The following is a 16,723-nucleotide window of genomic DNA, read 5'->3' as shown; positions in this document are numbered from 1 at the left end:
TAAAATTTGTTTAAGTTTGCGTTTTAATTTTGAACGTTTAATGCGAACTTATAAAATTTAAATAATCATATTACAATATAAATTATTATAAATTATATAATTACATTATAAAATAATATGAGTGTTGAAAATTTATAAAAATGGTAAAAATATGATAAATATAAAATATATCATAGATACAAGAAATATGTTATAAGAGAAATTTTATTTTATTTTATTTATATATGTAATAAAATATAAAATTAAATAACTTTTACGATTTTTTTTTTCTTCTAAAAATAAAATTATAAAATTATTGATTCGAATATTTTTTCTTTTCAAATGCAGATTTAGACGAGAGATGGACGTCAATTTAAGCGAATAGTATATCTATTTATAAAGCAACATAAAATATATTCTGCATAACGGTTTTTCCACGTTCTTTCTCATCACGACATTATTCCCATGTAACTGTCTGAAAACTCTCCCTTGTCCTCTGAACAGGTGTAGAATGTTTTATTCAAAAGAAAGAATATGGTGATAATGACAAATAACAAATGAAAAACAAATTTTTGTTTTTATTTTGTCTACCTTCTCATCTCTTCCATTAAATGCAACCGTCCTAATTCATTAGTTCTTCTGTATATATTTTTGCCATAGGTTCTTCCAAACAAAATATACAAAAATAGAGCATTGTATTATGTTCCATTAAGTATTATTTAATTATTATCACTATTTTATCAATATTTCCAGGTCAAACAAACTAACAAATGTATCAAAAATAAAAGTAGCCAAGCAGAAAAAACAGTGAATAATTAAATCTATGCTATCTAATTTACAAACACGTATCCATTAATATATTCCCTCAGTTCCCAGCGGCTACGTTATCCGTTTTATTTGTGTTTCATTATCCGCTTCAAACTGCACAGTTGCTTTTTTTCTGTTGAAAAGAATAGAGACCAAGAATCATTAATCGGTACAAAGATTAAAAAGGGAAAAATATTCACCCTTTTGTACTTACTAACATTTTTTTTCTTCACTTTCAACATAGATTTATCCTAAAGTGAATGAAAAACCATATATGTTAACCCTTACCTACAACTTCAAAGGACATTAATACTTTTTCAGCTTTTACTCAAATGACACGCATTAATATTTTCGCACCAAATTATGTGGATTAATTATGATCAACACAAAAAGAAGTTCTCAGAAAAACTTATTCCGAAAAACTAATGATCAATCCAAATGAAGATATGCTGACAGAAAATGCCAAGAATGAGCTCTGGATATGAAAATTCTTCCAACATAATAGTAATGATAATTCCCAAAAGTCGTGGCAAAAATTTGTAGTGTGCTGATGACCCATTTACAAACATAAAGCAACCACTTCTTTTGAAATTTTAAAAGAAATTTCATGTTAGGAGGAGATGTAATTTCTGGGCATCAACGAAAAATAAAATAAAATATTATTTTTATATGCAAGGGACAAATAGAATAGTTTTTCAACAATGGAAAATTTGAAGACATTATATATACTAATAATAGAATTAGTTTCTTCCTTGGTTTCTATAGTTACAAACACGTTAACTTCTATTCTTTATAATTATCATTTTAAATCATTTTAGTCCGATGTGAAGCCGATATGTATAGAAACTAAAGTAAGATGTCCTTAAGTTCTGAGATCAAAAATTAAAGTTTTTATAATATGAAAAAATAGAATTATTAGTAAAGATAAAAAGCATACCTCTGTAAACGCGAGGATAAAATTTGAGCTACTTTGTGGACCATTAGCAAACCACGATCTTTCATGACAAAATGTATATGAGGCACGTGTTTGATCATCCAGTGCTCTTCTCCTCCATTGGGGTCAATCCTCTTTTGAAATTCTCTCGGCATATATAAGATATCGAGAACTTGGAGTTTCTTTAAGTTTTGAATGCCAGAGGGTACTCTCTTCAATTGTGGAATAGTCATTATCTTAAGCTTTTCCAAGGATTGCAGTGCCCCGATATCAATAAAGATAGAACTCAAATTATCCAAACATTTGAGCTCTAGTTCCTTTAGTTTCTGAAATCCTCCATTTTCAAAATATAAAGTGTCTCCTTCATAAGAATTGTAGTCGAAAGAGATGAACAACAAATTTGGCATATTTCCGAGAGATTTCAATGGAATGTTAGTTAACCTGGATTCAACCAAAGACAATTTCACAAGATTTTGGAGTCGCGGAATCCAACTTGGGAACTCTTTTAAATTGCCATAGAGGTGAAGCTTCCTTATTTTGGACAAGGATGGCGTGATGTGCAAGTCAATTACTTCACTCAGATATTGGACGGAGATATCTAGTCGCTCCAAGAGTTGCATCTGGTTTATTGAGAAAGAAAGAGTATCAGAATGATTTCCCATAACATTAGAAAGCCTAAGATTCCTTAATTGCTTTAGCTTTCCAAGCTCTCTAATCACCACTCCATCTTCATCTACTATCAATACATGCATCTTTTCCAGGGATGTCATGCTTCCAAGACTATCCTTCACTGCAACGGAAGATATAGGGCTACCCAAAAGATGACGTAGCTTTCTAAGCTTCGTAATCTCCTTTGGTACCTCTATCACCCTATGTGTTCGTACATCTAAGATCTCCAAATTCTTCAGCTTACCAATGGATTTTGGAAGGCTTCTTATCATTATATTCCGTAAGCGTAGATACTTTAAGTGGATTAAACTCCCAAAATTTTCAGGAACATCATATAAGGGAGCATACCCAAAATCAAGCACCTTTAACCGTCTGTATTTTGCAAGCAAGCGGTCTGTGAATTTTACATCCCTCCTTCTGAAAATTATAATTGACCGAACATGTTGTGATTCTTCGATAGATCCATTTAAGTCATTGGAATTTGTTGCTATTGTTAAGCGTCTAACGATACCGCTTGATTCCAAATGATTATCCTCATCAATATACTCACCAAACCCCGTATTCTTCATCTTTCCACGGATCATTTCGTGTATTGAGTCGTGAACACGGCATGCTCTAGCCTTGTCATCTTTGGTAAATGATGATACAAGAACTAAGCTTCTACTCACCAATTCCATTAAATGTTGTTGTGCAACTTCTTCCAAATTTCTTCCACTCTCTTGTTTGACAAACCCTTCAGCTATCCACTGCTGAATTAATCTACCACATTTAACTTCGTAATCATCAGGATACATTCCGAAATACAACAAACATGACCTCAGATTTTGTGGCAAATCATCGAAACTCAAACTTAAAATTTTTGTTACACTGTGTAACTCGGAATTGCTCTCCAACTCCGAACTTAGATTTTGACTAAACCGACGCCATTGCGGTGGAGTTTTACATTTTCTATATAAAAGACTACCAATAGCCACAATTGCTAAAGGTAAACACTCACACTTTCTAACAATGTCCAGACCTACTTCTTCATAATCTTTTGGACAACATCCATCAAAACCATACCCAAATGCCTTCTTACATAATAGCTCCAGTGATTTCTCTTTACTTAAAGGTTGTAGCTTATGCACCTCAAAAGATAAAGCTTTCTTACAGTACTCCGCAACCTTCTCATCCCGGGTAGTGATTAGTATTCTACTTCCATTTTTATTATCAATCAGAGCCAATTCAATGTCATCCCAAAATGTTTCATTCCATACGTCATCAAACAAGACAACATACGTCTTATTGTGAAGGCGGTTTCTGACTTCTTCTATCAACGACATTTGATTCATAGTTGCAACATCCCGAGGAGGATCCTCCATTCTCTCTTTGCAGAGCTTGTTCGTCAAATCCCTTAGCAACCCTTCAACAGTGTAGGATCGAGACACTGTGATCAACGCATGGCACTCAAAGTCTGTATGTACCCTGTCAAAAACTTGCTTAGAAAGTGTGGTTTTTCCCAATCCTGCCATTCCTACAATAGAGATAACAGTGCGTTCTTCTTGTCCTTCTGTCAACCACTTTTTCAATGTATGTATAGGGCCTTCAAAGCCAACAACCTCCTCTTCCTTAATAAAGAGAGGATCCATTCGAAGTTTATGCCATGTGAAATTTTCATTTCCTCTAGAACCGTTCGATCTTGATCCTATAGGAAAATGGTTTTCAAACCCATTTCTTTCCGCACGAACAAGCGATTTAACATCCTGAATTTGATACGCCACTTGAAGGCGAAGGATTTGAGTTTTGATGAACTCAACAGCCTCACATAGTAAAGTTGCACATCGAGGATCTTCTTCAGGTTGCTTCTCGTCGTCACATATGACATAGTCATCGATGGCATCTTCCATGCGAAAAGCTGCTTCTCTTAGCCTCATCAACCTTTTTCTTATTCTATCACGCCTATTTTTATCTTCTTCTGCTTCAGCCACTTTATTTGCATCATGGATGAAATCTTGAAAGCTTTCTAGCTCATCGGCAACTTCTACAACTTCTTTTGGGAGATCTCTCAGCATCTTTACGGCTTCCAAAAATTTTGGAAACACATGCCGACTAGCAAAAGACGCCGCAGTTTCTGCCATTTTAGTCTAGCACTCTCTAGCTTTGTGGAAATGGAATGTAAAACTTTATGTTCTTTAGCACTATATATTGCAAACAATTGCAGCTAGTCAAACAATATACAGTTTATTATAATATCTTTTTTTTTTTTTTTCTGTATTCCATTTTAAAATCAAGCGTGCATGTGATGTTTACAATAAATAATTAAAGTTATATACAAAATAAAACAAACATGATTAATTTGACTCGGTTTTGTTTTTTGTTTCAAATACATCCTCTGTATCTATATCGCTTCGATACCTACAGAGGTATTTGGAACAAAAAAACAAAGTATAGTATACTTTGTTTTTTAATGCAAGCCTTCACAGATTTAATGCATTTTCTATGCAGAGTCGAAAACTTTGAGCTTCCCATGTATTTCTTTATTGTTTTGCGAGCAAGTTGTGGTTTTTTTCTTTCCTTTTTATTGTGATCCAGCTATAAGGTGATGAGATATTGTGATCCAGCTATAACTTGATGAGATTAAACAATGTTAATGTGTTTCAGTGGCTGTTGTACCAATTAATAGAGGTGTATAGTAAACCGTATATGTTTTTCAAAGCTTTGGACTTTCATTACAGGAATAATTTCATTTGATTATTCATTTGGTTCTATTGCTTTAAGGCTCATAATTCAGTAAACCATATTTGACCAGTTTTTTGCAACTGGAAGTAAATGCATATATAAAGATGCTTTAAAACAAAATACTTTGATTTTGGTAAATGCGTCTTAGAAAATCTTTGAGCAGCTTGTTAGTCTGCTAACGTAAAAAAGAAAAGGCTAACCTCACATCGATCGCCTTAGTTCTTAGGATGCAACTTATAGAAGCTTCTTGTTGAATAAACTTAAATGGAATAGATAATGTTTTAGTAGTTTTTTGGTTTTAGAATGGAAAGATCAAGAATTATTGTTTAATTTTCATAGTCTTAATTGTAATAATTCGCTAGTTTAAGGCTTGGAGATGGAAAATCAAAATCAAGTCTGTAAGTTCAAAGAACATTCATCCTTTCAAGATTTTATTAAAATTCACCGATGTAGTGAAGGATTTTGGCATGGTTCTTTTCGATACTGTATTTCGATTCCCAAACCAAAACATATTCAGACAAAATAAAAAAGGAAGGTTTTTGACTTCGGTTCTAACCAAAGTCTATAATTCCAAAATAAGCTTTGGTTACAAAACCAACGCATAAAACAATTATAAAAAGATTAAAAAAATAAATAAAGGGAAAGACTTTGCTTCTAGGACCCAACCAAAGCTTATTCCCTTTTCAATTTTAAAAATAATTCAAATTTAATAAAACTTTAAAAATAATTCAAATTTAATAAAACGTGAAGAGAAGAATAGGTTTTGGTTATAGAAACAACATATATGCTTCAAAATTTCAAAAATAATATAAAATTATTTAAAACCTGAAGAGGAGAACAGATTTCGATTTAGGTCGTAACCAAAGCTTATTCTTAAGTATATTCTTCCGCATACACTACAACCGAAGACTGTTCGTCATATAAGCTTTAGTTTTGGCTATAACCAAGCCTATTCTACATATATTTTAAAAAACATTTTTTTGTTTTTCTTTCTGTTTACGTAACAAACTTAGACAGAAACAACCACAAAAACCATATATATATATATATATATATATATATATATATATATATATATATATATATATATAAATATATAGATAACAATTTCGAATCAAAGAACTTTAAATAATGTACAAATATTTACTATAATCAAAGCACTTCAAAGTACTATACATTATTATACATTTTTACTATATATTTGGCACAAGTTTTCCTTACATGTTCTATCGACTTCTCGTGCATTGGTGTAGAATTGTCAAATCTCCGGACAAACGATAATAATTTCAACTAATATATAAAAAGACAAAATTGCAAAGCATTTGAATCAATAATTATTATCGTTTTCCAATTACTTGTAATATGATCACATACAATGATTGGTATCAATTACATATAGTAACCACACTCATATGAGTCGATTTGTTTATGACACAACATAGTTATAAATAATTTTAGAAAGATATATGTGCTTCTTAATCCTCCTCAAGTTGTTCGTTTTCTTTGTTATGTTGAAATGAATAGAGACCAAAAATAAATCCATGCAAAGATTAAAAAGGAAAGAAACTGTTGGGTTATATATTCTTTCATATGTTTTTGTTATATATGGATTATAGTTATAATCATTGAGAGATTATGGTTCTTATAACTTGGTCTATTATTTTCAATGTGAAACTTTTTGATTCAAACTTGGACTATTGCTAACATAAACATCATTTAAGAATCATTTATTTTTTCACTTGGGAAAATAACAGAGATATTCATCCGAATGAATGAAAAACCATATATGTTAACCGTTACCCAGAACTTCAAAGGACATTAATACTTCTCCAGATTTTAACTTAAATGGCACCATTAACATTTTCACACAATTTGATCTTTATGATCTTCACACACAAATGAATCGATCCACGATAGAAACATTCTCACTAGAAATGCCAAGAATGAACATTGTGGTATGTGAAAATTCTTCCAACATAGTCGTCATGAAAATTTCTGAAACTTTTTTGGTGTACCGATGACTCATTTATAAACATAAATCAACTACTTCTTTTTAAATTTTAACACTCCACAACATATTTAAGATAATCAAACAAATTGGACAGGAAACAGTACTCCCATCAAAATACTAAAATTCAGAACAGAGACAAACTTCTCCATGCATGTCCAAAGACCATCCCAAAAGCAATATGCAACATCACTTGCATATGTACTTACAAAACTAAAATTTTTAAATATTTACTTTCAACAATGTTGGGTTCCTCGAGTAGTGAACATACCAGGGAGAGTGTATATTAAACCTGGGAAATCTTGATCCGATGAATCCCGAGCCACGAAGACCTGACACCACCTTCTTGTATATTGCTTATCTCACTCATCTACGCTAAATGCAGACTCCTAACTCCATACTTGAATTTCTTACTAATAAAACAAAATGAAGTGACATTTTTATGTGAGGGACAAATAGAAGGGACAAATAGAACAACTTTTCCATTATAAAAAATGTGAGGACCTGATTAGATATACAACATGTTTAATTTCTACCTCAGTTCCTATAGTTGCAGACATATTAACATTTATTCTTTATAATTATAAAGATTTTTGTTCAGTCCTTACAAGCATCACTTCAATTCAGTTTAGTCTGATGAAAAGGAATAGAGCTGATATGAACATAAACTAAAACTCAGATTAGAAAATAAGCTTTTTATGATATAAAACTATAGAATAAAGAATAAGGATATGGACCACACCTCTATAACCCCACAAAGAATATTAGCTGCTCTCTCGGCCAACAGAAAAGCACGATTTTTGGTGACAAAATGTAGATGGGGCACATGTTTGATCATGAAATAATCTTCTCCTCCATTGGGGTCAATCCTCTGCAGAAACTCAGTTGGCATATATAAGATGTCGAGAACTTGGAGTTTCTTTAAGTTTTGAATGCCAGAGGGTACTGCCTTCAGTTCTGGAATATTCATTATCTGAAGCTTTTCCAAAGATTGCAGTGCTCCGCTATCAATAAAAATGGAGCTCAATTGATGCAAACGTTGGAGCTCTAGTTCCTTTAGTTTCTGAAATCCTCCATTTTCAAAATGCAAAGTTTCTCCTTCGTACGAAGTGGAGCCGAAAGAGAGGATCAACAAATTTGCCATATTTCCTATAGATATCAATGGAATGTTAGTTAGCCTGGACTGAACCAAAGACAATTTCACAAGATTTTGGAGTCGCGGAATCCAATTTGGGAATTCTTTTAAATTGGCATACAGGTGAAGCTTCCTCAGTTTAGACAAGGATGATGTAATGTGCAAGTCAATTGGTTCACTCAAGTGTTGTACGAAGATATCTAGTCGCTCCAAGAGTTGCATCTGGTTTATTGAGGAAGAAAGAGTATCAGAATGATGTCCCATAACATTAGAAAGTCTCATATCCCTCAATTGCTTTAGCTTTCCAAGCTCTCTAATCACCACTCCATCTGGATCTATCAATATATGCATCATTTGGAGGGATGTCATGCTTCCAATACTATCCTTCACTGCAATGGCAGACATTCGGTTACCCAAAAGACAACGTAGTTTTCTAAGCTTCGTAATCTCCTTTGGTACCTCAATCTCCCTGTTTGCTCGTACATCTAAGGTCTCCAAGTTCTGCAGCTTACCAATGGATTTCGGAAGGCTTCTTATGAATGTACTCCAGAAGCTTAGATACTTTAAGTGAATTAAATTCCCCAAATTTTCAGGAACATCATATAATGGAGCATATCCAAAATCAAGTACCTTCAACCGCGTGTATTTTGAAAGCAAGTGGCTGGTGAATTGTTCAGATAAGACTTCCCTCCTCCCGAAAATTATAATTGACCGAATATGATGTGATCCTTCTATAGTTCCACTTAAATCATTGGAACTTGTTGCTATTGTTAAGCGTCGAATGGGACCACTTGACTCCAAGTGATTATTCACATCAATATACTCACAGAACCCTGTATTCTTAGTTTTTCCACGGATCATTTCATGTATTGAGTCATGAACACGACATAATTTTGCTCTGTTATCTATGGTAAATGATGATACTAGCACCAAACTTCTACTAATCAACTCTATTAATTGTTGTTGTGCAACTTCTTCTAAATTTCTTCCACTTTCATGTTTGACAAACCCTTCAGCTATCCACATCTGAATTAATCTATCACATTTAACTTCGTAATTTTCTGGATACATTCCGAAATACAATAAACATGACCTCAGATTCTGTGGCAAATCATCGTAACTCAAGCCTAAAATTTTTTTTACACTGTCTAACTCGGAATTGCTCTCCAACTCTAAACTTAGATTTTGACTAAACAGGCCCCATTCAGATGGACTTTTACATTTTCTGTTTAAAAGACTACCGATGGCCACAATTGATAAAGGTAAGCACTCACACTTTCTAACAATTTCCAGACCTACTTCTTCATAATCTTTTGGACAGCTTCCATCAAAACCATACCCAAATGCCTTCTTACATAACAACTCCAGTGATTTTTCTTTACTTAATGGTTGTAGCTTATGTACCTCAAAAAATAAACATTTCTTACATAAATCCACGACCTTCTCATCCCGGGTAGTGATTAATATCCTACTTCCATTTTTATTGTCGATCAGAGCCAATTCAATGTCATCCCAAAATGTTTTATTCCATACGTCATCAAACAAGACAACATACCTCTTATTGTTCAAACGATTTCTGACTTCTTCTATCAGTGACATTTGATTCATAGTTGCAACATCTCGAGGAGGATCCTCCAGTCTTTCTTTACAAAGCTTGTTCGTCAAATCCCTCAGCAACCCTTCAACAGTATAGGACCGAGACACTGTGATCAATGCATGACACTCAAAGTCTGTGTGTACCCTGTCAAAGACTTGCTTAGAAAGAGTGGTTTTTCCCAATCCTGCCATTCCTACAACAGAGATGACAGTGCGTTCTTCTCTACCCTCTGTCAACCACTTTTTCAGTGTTTGTATAGGGCCATCAAGGCCAACAACCTCATCCTTCTGAATAAAAAGAGGATCCATTCGAAGTTTATGCCATGTGAAATGTTCATTTCCTATACAACTGTGTAATCTTGGTTCTATAGGAAAATGGTTTTGGAAGCCATCTCTTTCGGCTCGAACAAGTGACTTAACATCCTGAATCTGATACGCTATTTGAAGGCGAAGGATCTGAGTTTTAATAAACTCAATAGCCTCACTGAGTAAAGCTGCACATCGAGGATCATCTTCAGGTTGTTTTTCGTCACATATCACATAATCATCGATTACATCTTCCATGCGAAAAGCCGCTTCTCTCAGCCTCATCAACCTTTTTCTTATTCTATTGCGTCTATTGATATCTTCTTCAGCTTCAGCCACTTTATTTGCATCTCGGATGAAGTCTTGAAAGCTTTCTAGTTCATCTGTAACTTCTGCAACTTCTTTTGGGAGATCTCTCAGCATTTTTACAGCTTCCAGAAATTTTGGAAGCACATGCTGACTTGCAAAAGACACTACACTTTCTGCCATTTTAGTCTAGCTCTCTTTTTCTCTCTTACGCTCTGTCAGCGGCAACTTTAGAACTTTATGTTCTTCGACACTATAGCCAACAATTAACTAGCTATAATATCTTTTATTTTTCGGTATTGTCCTTTTATAATCAAGCAAGCATGCGATAATCAACCATTACAATAAAATATTAAAATTATATACAAATTAAAACAAGCATGATTAATTTGACTCGGTTTTCATTTTGTCCCTAATACATGGTCTTTCTCTATGTCATATCAATACCGTATATTGTTTTTAAATGCCAGTTTTCACACAGATCTCATGAATTTTCTATGCTGAGGCGAAGACTTTGAGTGTGCTTGTCTTTCTTAAATGTTTTAGAAGCAAGTTGTTGCTTTTTTCTTTTTTTTTTTTTTCTAATTTGCCGTAATAAATATACAAGTAGTGATATCATAATCCAGCAAAGGTGATGAGATTAAACAACGTTAATTGTGTTTGTCAGAGGTTGTTGTTCCAATTAATAAAAGTTTATAGAAAACCGTGTATGTTTTTCAAAGTTTTTGTCTTTCATTTTCAGTAAACTATTTTTCTCGCTTGACAGTATGTTCGAGAACCTGCAGATAGTATAAATGTGTTAAAAGAGAATATATTTCATTTGTGATATCAAACTATAAAACTATTAAGTTTTCTAAATAACATTGATGTCTTGTTCATTATAATGAGAAAAGGAAGATTTTCTTAAGCAAGGGGTCTTTTGATAGAGAATTCATGGATAGAGAATTCACGGAGAGATTGGGCACCAATTCGTAACTTCTCACGTAGAGAAAGCACCTCTATAGCTAGATACGCAACCCTCTTCTGATTTTCATATACGACTCGGGATTTCTCAATTGCCTTCTCTTTGAGAACATTCTTGTACTTCACCAAGTCAACCTTCTCGAACTCCAAAGCTTGTTTCCCTTTCCCTAGGTAAAGTTTCTCGTATTCTTGGATGAAAACCTTTTGACCTTGGATAACAAGGCAACGTTATCCACGGCTGAACTCTTCCAAGAATGCATGATCGTCATGCACCAAACCATCATCACCTCAATCGAATCGATGCAGCCACAGGACCAACGACCGACCTCAGCAACTCCGCATCATAAAGACAATGGAAAACACCCTTATGACCTCGGGTGCGGTGAGCTCGCATGTGTACATACCCTCTGCAGCCGATATTATAACCCTTCTTTTTTCCCTAAACATTTTTTTATAATGATTTGACTTCTATACCATAAAATTCAACCACATCTAAAGTATCTTTTTTATTATCATAACCTTTATACATTTATTTTCAGATGTTATATTATTAAGGATTAAATATGTTTTTTTTTTCTTCAAGTTTTAATAAAATTTAAAATTAGTTTTTTTTCAAAACTTTCGATTAATTTAGTCATTCATATTTAAAAATACGTAAATTTAGTCTTTTTAACCAAATTTTGTTAAGTTTATATGACGTTTCAAGTGCATTTCATGATAGTATTTGAATTGTTTACACCGTTTGATACATCTTTACTTTAATGTTAACTCAAATATTATCATAAAATGCGTTTAAAATGTCAAATAAATTTAATAAAATTTTGTAAGAAGGACTAAATTCATGCATTTTTAAAGATAAAATACTAAATTAATATAAAATTTTAAAGATGGACTAATTTCAAAATTCACTAAAACTTGAGGTAACAAAAACATATTTAACCCTATTATTAATTATAGTTAATCTAGTAGTTTTATTAGTTTTTATGTCCCACATTTAAATATTATTCCATTTTAATACTTTTATTTATTTTTTATTTTTTATCACATGAGAATATTCCACGGTAGGAAATATAAAATACTTATTTTCTTTATTTTTTTCGATCATTCATTATTACATGAATGTATGATTATGTGGATGAACATGTGAGAACAAGTGAGAATCATGGATTTTAATCTTAAATCCTATAATAATTTTGTATACCGAAGTATTATTACATGAAAACTACAAAATAATTTACTATATCAATACCGTATATTGTTTTTAAATTCCAGTTTTTGCACAGATCTCATGAATTTTCTAAGCGGAGGCGAAGACTTTGAAGTTTGTGCTTGTCTTTCTTAAATGTTTTAGGAGCAAGTTGTGGCTTTTTTCTTTCTTTTCTAATTTGCCGTAATAAATGTACAAGCAGTGATATCGTAATCCAGCAAAGGTGATGAGATTAAACAACGATAATTGTGTTTGTCAGAGGTTGTTGTTCCAATTAATAAAAGTTTATAGAAATCCGTGTATGCTTTTCAGAGTTTTTGTCTTTCATTTTCAGTAAACTATTTTTCTCCCTTAACAGTGTGTTCGAGAACATGCAGCTAGTATAAATGTGTATAAATGCGTTAAAAGAGAATATATTTCTTGTGATATCAATCTATAAAACTATTAATAAACATAAAGAGCACACCTCTACAACCGCAAAGAAAACATTTTGGCAAATCCCTCGGCCAATAGCAAAGGGACAAACCGTACATCGGGCACATGTTTGATCATCCAATGCTCCTTTCCTCCATTGGGGTCAATCCTCTGTTTAAATTCAGACGGCATATATAACATGTGGAGAAGTCGGAGTTTCTTTAAGTGTTGAATGCCAGAGGGTACTGTCTTCAGTTTGGGAATATTTATTATCAGAAGCTTTTCCAAAGATTGCAGTGTTCCGCTATCAATAAAGATGGAGCTCAATTGATGCAAACGTTGGAGCTCTAGTTCCTTTAGTTTCTGAAATCCTCCCTTTTGAAAATGTAAAGTTTCTCCTTCATAAGAATTCAAACTTAAAGAGAGGATCAACAAATTTGGCATATTTCCCAGAGATATCAATGGAATGTTAGTTAACCGGGATTGAACCAAAGACAATTTCACAAGATTCTGGAGCCGCGGTATCCAAATTGGGAACTCTTTTAAATTGCCATACAGGTGAAGCTTCCTTAGTTTAGACAAGGATGACCTAATCTGCAAGTCAATTGCTTCAGTCCCATATTTTGTGGAGATATGCAGTCGCTCCAAGAGTGGCATCTCGTTTATTGAGGAACAAAGAGTGTCAGCATCATCTCCCCTAAGACTAACAACCCTCAGATCCCTTAGTTGCTTTAGCTTTCCAATCTCTCTAATCACCTCTCCATCTGGATCTATTTCTAGTACATGCATCTTTTCCAGGGATGTTATGCTCCCAAGGCTATCCTTCAATGCAATGGAAGATATTCGGTTACCCAAAAAACAACGTAGCTTTCTCAGCTTGGTAATCTCCTTTGGTACCTCAATCTCCCTATTTGCTCGTACATCTAAGATCTCCAAGTTCTGCATCGCAATCTCCCTATTTGCTCGTACATCTAAGGTCTCCAAGTTCTGCAGCTTACAAATGGATTTTGGAAGACTTCTAATGTATGTATCCCGGAAGCTTAGATACTTTAAGTTGATTAAACTTCCCAAACTTTCAGGAACATTATATAAGGGAGCAAATTCAAAATCGAGCACCTTCAACCGCATGTATTTCGCAATCGCAAGCAAGCGGATAGTGAAGTCTTCAGACAACACTTTATTAGTGAAAAATAAAATTGACCGAACATGTTGTGATTCTTCAATAGATCCAATTAAACCATTGGAACTCGTTGCTATTGCTAAGCGTCGAATGGTACCACTTGGCTCCAAATGATTATGCTCGTCAATATACTCACAAAACCCTGTATTCTTAATTTTTAGACGGATCATTTCATGCATTGAGTCATGAACACGACATGCTTTCACTTTCCCATCTGTGCTAAATGATGATACTAGCACCAAGCTTCTACTAATCAATTCCATTAAATATTGTTGTGCAACTTCTTCTAAGTTTTTTCTACTTTCATGTTTGACAAACCCTTCAGCTATCCACTGCCAAATTAATCTATCACATTTAACTTCGTAATCTTCAGGATACATTCCGAAATACAACAAACATGACCTCAAATTTTGTGGCAAAGCATCATAACTCAAACTTAAAATTTTTGTTACACTGTGTAACTCAGAATTGCCCTGCAACTCCGAACTTAGATTTTGACTAAACAGGTGCCATTCTGATGAACTTTTACATTTTCTATATAAAAGACTACCAATGGCCACAATTGCTAAAGGTAAACACTCACACTTCCTAACTATGTCTAGACCTACTTCTTCATAATCTTCTGGACAACGTCCATCAAAATCATACCCAAATGCCCTCCTACATAACAACTCCAATGATTTTTCTTTACTTAAAGGTTGTAGCTTATGCACCTCAAAAGATAAAGCTTTTTTACAGAACTCCACAACCCTCTCATCCCGGGTAGTGATTAGTATCCTACTTCCATTTTTATTATCAATTAGAGCTAATTCAATGTCATCCCAAAATTTTTCATTCCATACGTCATCAAACAAGACAACATACCTCTTATTGCACAAGCGTTTTCTGACTTCTTTTATCAAGGACATTTGATTCATAGTTTCAACATCCTGAGGAGGCTGCTCATTTCTTTCTTCGCAAAGCTCCTTTGTCAGATCCCTCAGCAACCGTTCAACTGTATAGGGTCGAGACACTGTGATCAGTGCATGACACTCAAAGTGTTTATGGACCCTGTCAAAAACTTGCTTAGAAAGAGTGGTTTTACCCAATCCTGCCATTCCTACAATAGAGATGACAGTGCGTTCTTCTCTCCCCTCTGTCAACCCCTTTTTTAGTGTTTGTATAGGGCCTTCAAGCCCAACAACCTCCTCATCTTGCTTAAAGAGAGGATCCACTCGAAGTTTATGCCATGTGAAATTTTCGTTTTCTCTAGAGCCGTCTGATCTTGGTTCTATTGGAAAATGTTTTTGGAAGGCATCTTTTTCCCCTCGAACAACTGATTTAACGTCCTGAATCTGATACGCTATTTGAAGGCGAAGGATTTGAGTTTTGATGATCTGAACAGCCTCACAGAGTAAATCTGCACATCGAGGATCTTCTTCAGGTTGCTTATTGTCACATAACACATAGTCATCGATTACATCTTCCATGCGAAAGGCAGCTTCTGTCAGCCTCGTCAACCTTTTTCTTATTCTATCCCGTTTATTGTTATCTTCTTCAGCTTCAGCCACTTTATTTGCGTCATGGATGAAATCTTGAAAGCTTTCTAGTTCATCTGTAACTTCTGCAACTTCTTTTGGGAGATCTCTCACCATCTTCACAGCATCCAAAAATTTTGAAAGCAAATGCTGACTCGCAAAAGACACTACAGTTTCTGTCATTTTAGTCTAGCTCTCTTGCTTTGTGGAAGTGGCAACCGTTAAAGTTTATGTTCTTTTAACACTATATATATATATATATATATATATATATATATATATATATATATAGCCAACAATTGCTGCCAGTTAAACGATACACGGTTTATTATAATATCTTTAGTTTTTCTATTTTGCCTTTTTAAAATGAAGCATGCATGTGATGTTTGCACAATTAATCTTAACTATACAATTACAATAAATGATTAAAATTAAAATATATACAAAGTAAAACAAACATGATTAATTTGACTCGGTTTTCATTTTGTCTCAAATATACCCTCTTTATCTATATCACATCGATACCATATATTTTGTTCTTTAATGAATATGTTGACACAGATTTATGCATTTTCTATGCAGAGACGAAGACTTTGAACTCGCTATGTATTTCTTAAATTTTTGCGAGCAAGTTGTGGGTTTTTTTTTTCTTTTTTATTATGATCCAGCTATAAGGCTATAACTTGATGAGATTAAACAATGTCGATTCTGTGTTTCAGTAACTGTCGTGCCAATTAATAATGGTGTATAGTAAATGTAACGTGCATAGCTGCAAGGACAGAGGGAAATGTGGGCCTGAGGCAGTAAGACACATGGATTACTGATGAGATACAAGTTACAACACAATAAAACATGAGTCCAACACACACATGAAGGATTGACGCTATTCTCTTCACCAATGTTGGGTTATATATATTTTTCATATGGGTTATAGGGTTGTAGCCATTGAGAGATTATGGTTCTATATGGTTATATGACATTAGT

At 33.7% G+C, this 16,723-nt stretch overlaps 3 protein-coding genes across 3 annotated transcripts; all 3 read right to left on the bottom strand.

Moving 5' to 3' along the window:
- Positions 1-604: 604 nt before the first annotated feature.
- LOC114187225 (disease resistance protein RPM1-like) lies at positions 605-4,621 on the bottom strand. Its single transcript, XM_028075410.2, has 2 exons — positions 1,724-4,621; positions 605-919 (listed from the first exon to the last, which is right to left on the bottom strand). The coding sequence occupies exons 1-2, from the start codon at positions 4,504-4,506 to the stop codon at positions 859-861; spliced, it is 2,844 nt and encodes a 947-aa protein (XP_027931211.2). The 5' UTR covers positions 4,507-4,621; the 3' UTR covers positions 605-858.
- Positions 4,622-7,132: 2,511 nt separating this feature from the next.
- LOC114186864 (disease resistance protein RPM1-like) lies at positions 7,133-10,729 on the bottom strand. The gene is made up of 2 exons (XM_028074907.2): positions 7,858-10,729; positions 7,133-7,528 (listed from the first exon to the last, which is right to left on the bottom strand). The coding sequence occupies exons 1-2, from the start codon at positions 10,639-10,641 to the stop codon at positions 7,526-7,528; spliced, it is 2,787 nt and encodes a 928-aa protein (XP_027930708.2). The 5' UTR covers positions 10,642-10,729; the 3' UTR covers positions 7,133-7,525.
- A 2,208-nt stretch (positions 10,730-12,937) lies between these two features.
- On the bottom strand, positions 12,938-15,951 carry LOC114186887 (disease resistance protein RPM1-like). Its single transcript, XM_028074951.2, has 2 exons — positions 15,307-15,951; positions 12,938-15,216 (listed from the first exon to the last, which is right to left on the bottom strand). The coding sequence occupies exons 1-2, from the start codon at positions 15,920-15,922 to the stop codon at positions 13,097-13,099; spliced, it is 2,736 nt and encodes a 911-aa protein (XP_027930752.2). The 5' UTR covers positions 15,923-15,951; the 3' UTR covers positions 12,938-13,096.
- Positions 15,952-16,723: the final 772 nt, after the last annotated feature.

Source organism: Vigna unguiculata, chromosome 6 (assembly GCF_037176805.1).
Source record: "Vigna unguiculata cultivar grain cowpea cultivar isolate G323 ecotype 2 chromosome 6, ASM3717680v1, whole genome shotgun sequence".
NCBI lineage: Eukaryota > Viridiplantae > Streptophyta > Magnoliopsida > Fabales > Fabaceae > Vigna > Vigna unguiculata.
The sequence above is the reverse complement of the archived record's forward strand: the minus strand, read 5'-3'. Positions and strand labels throughout refer to the sequence as shown.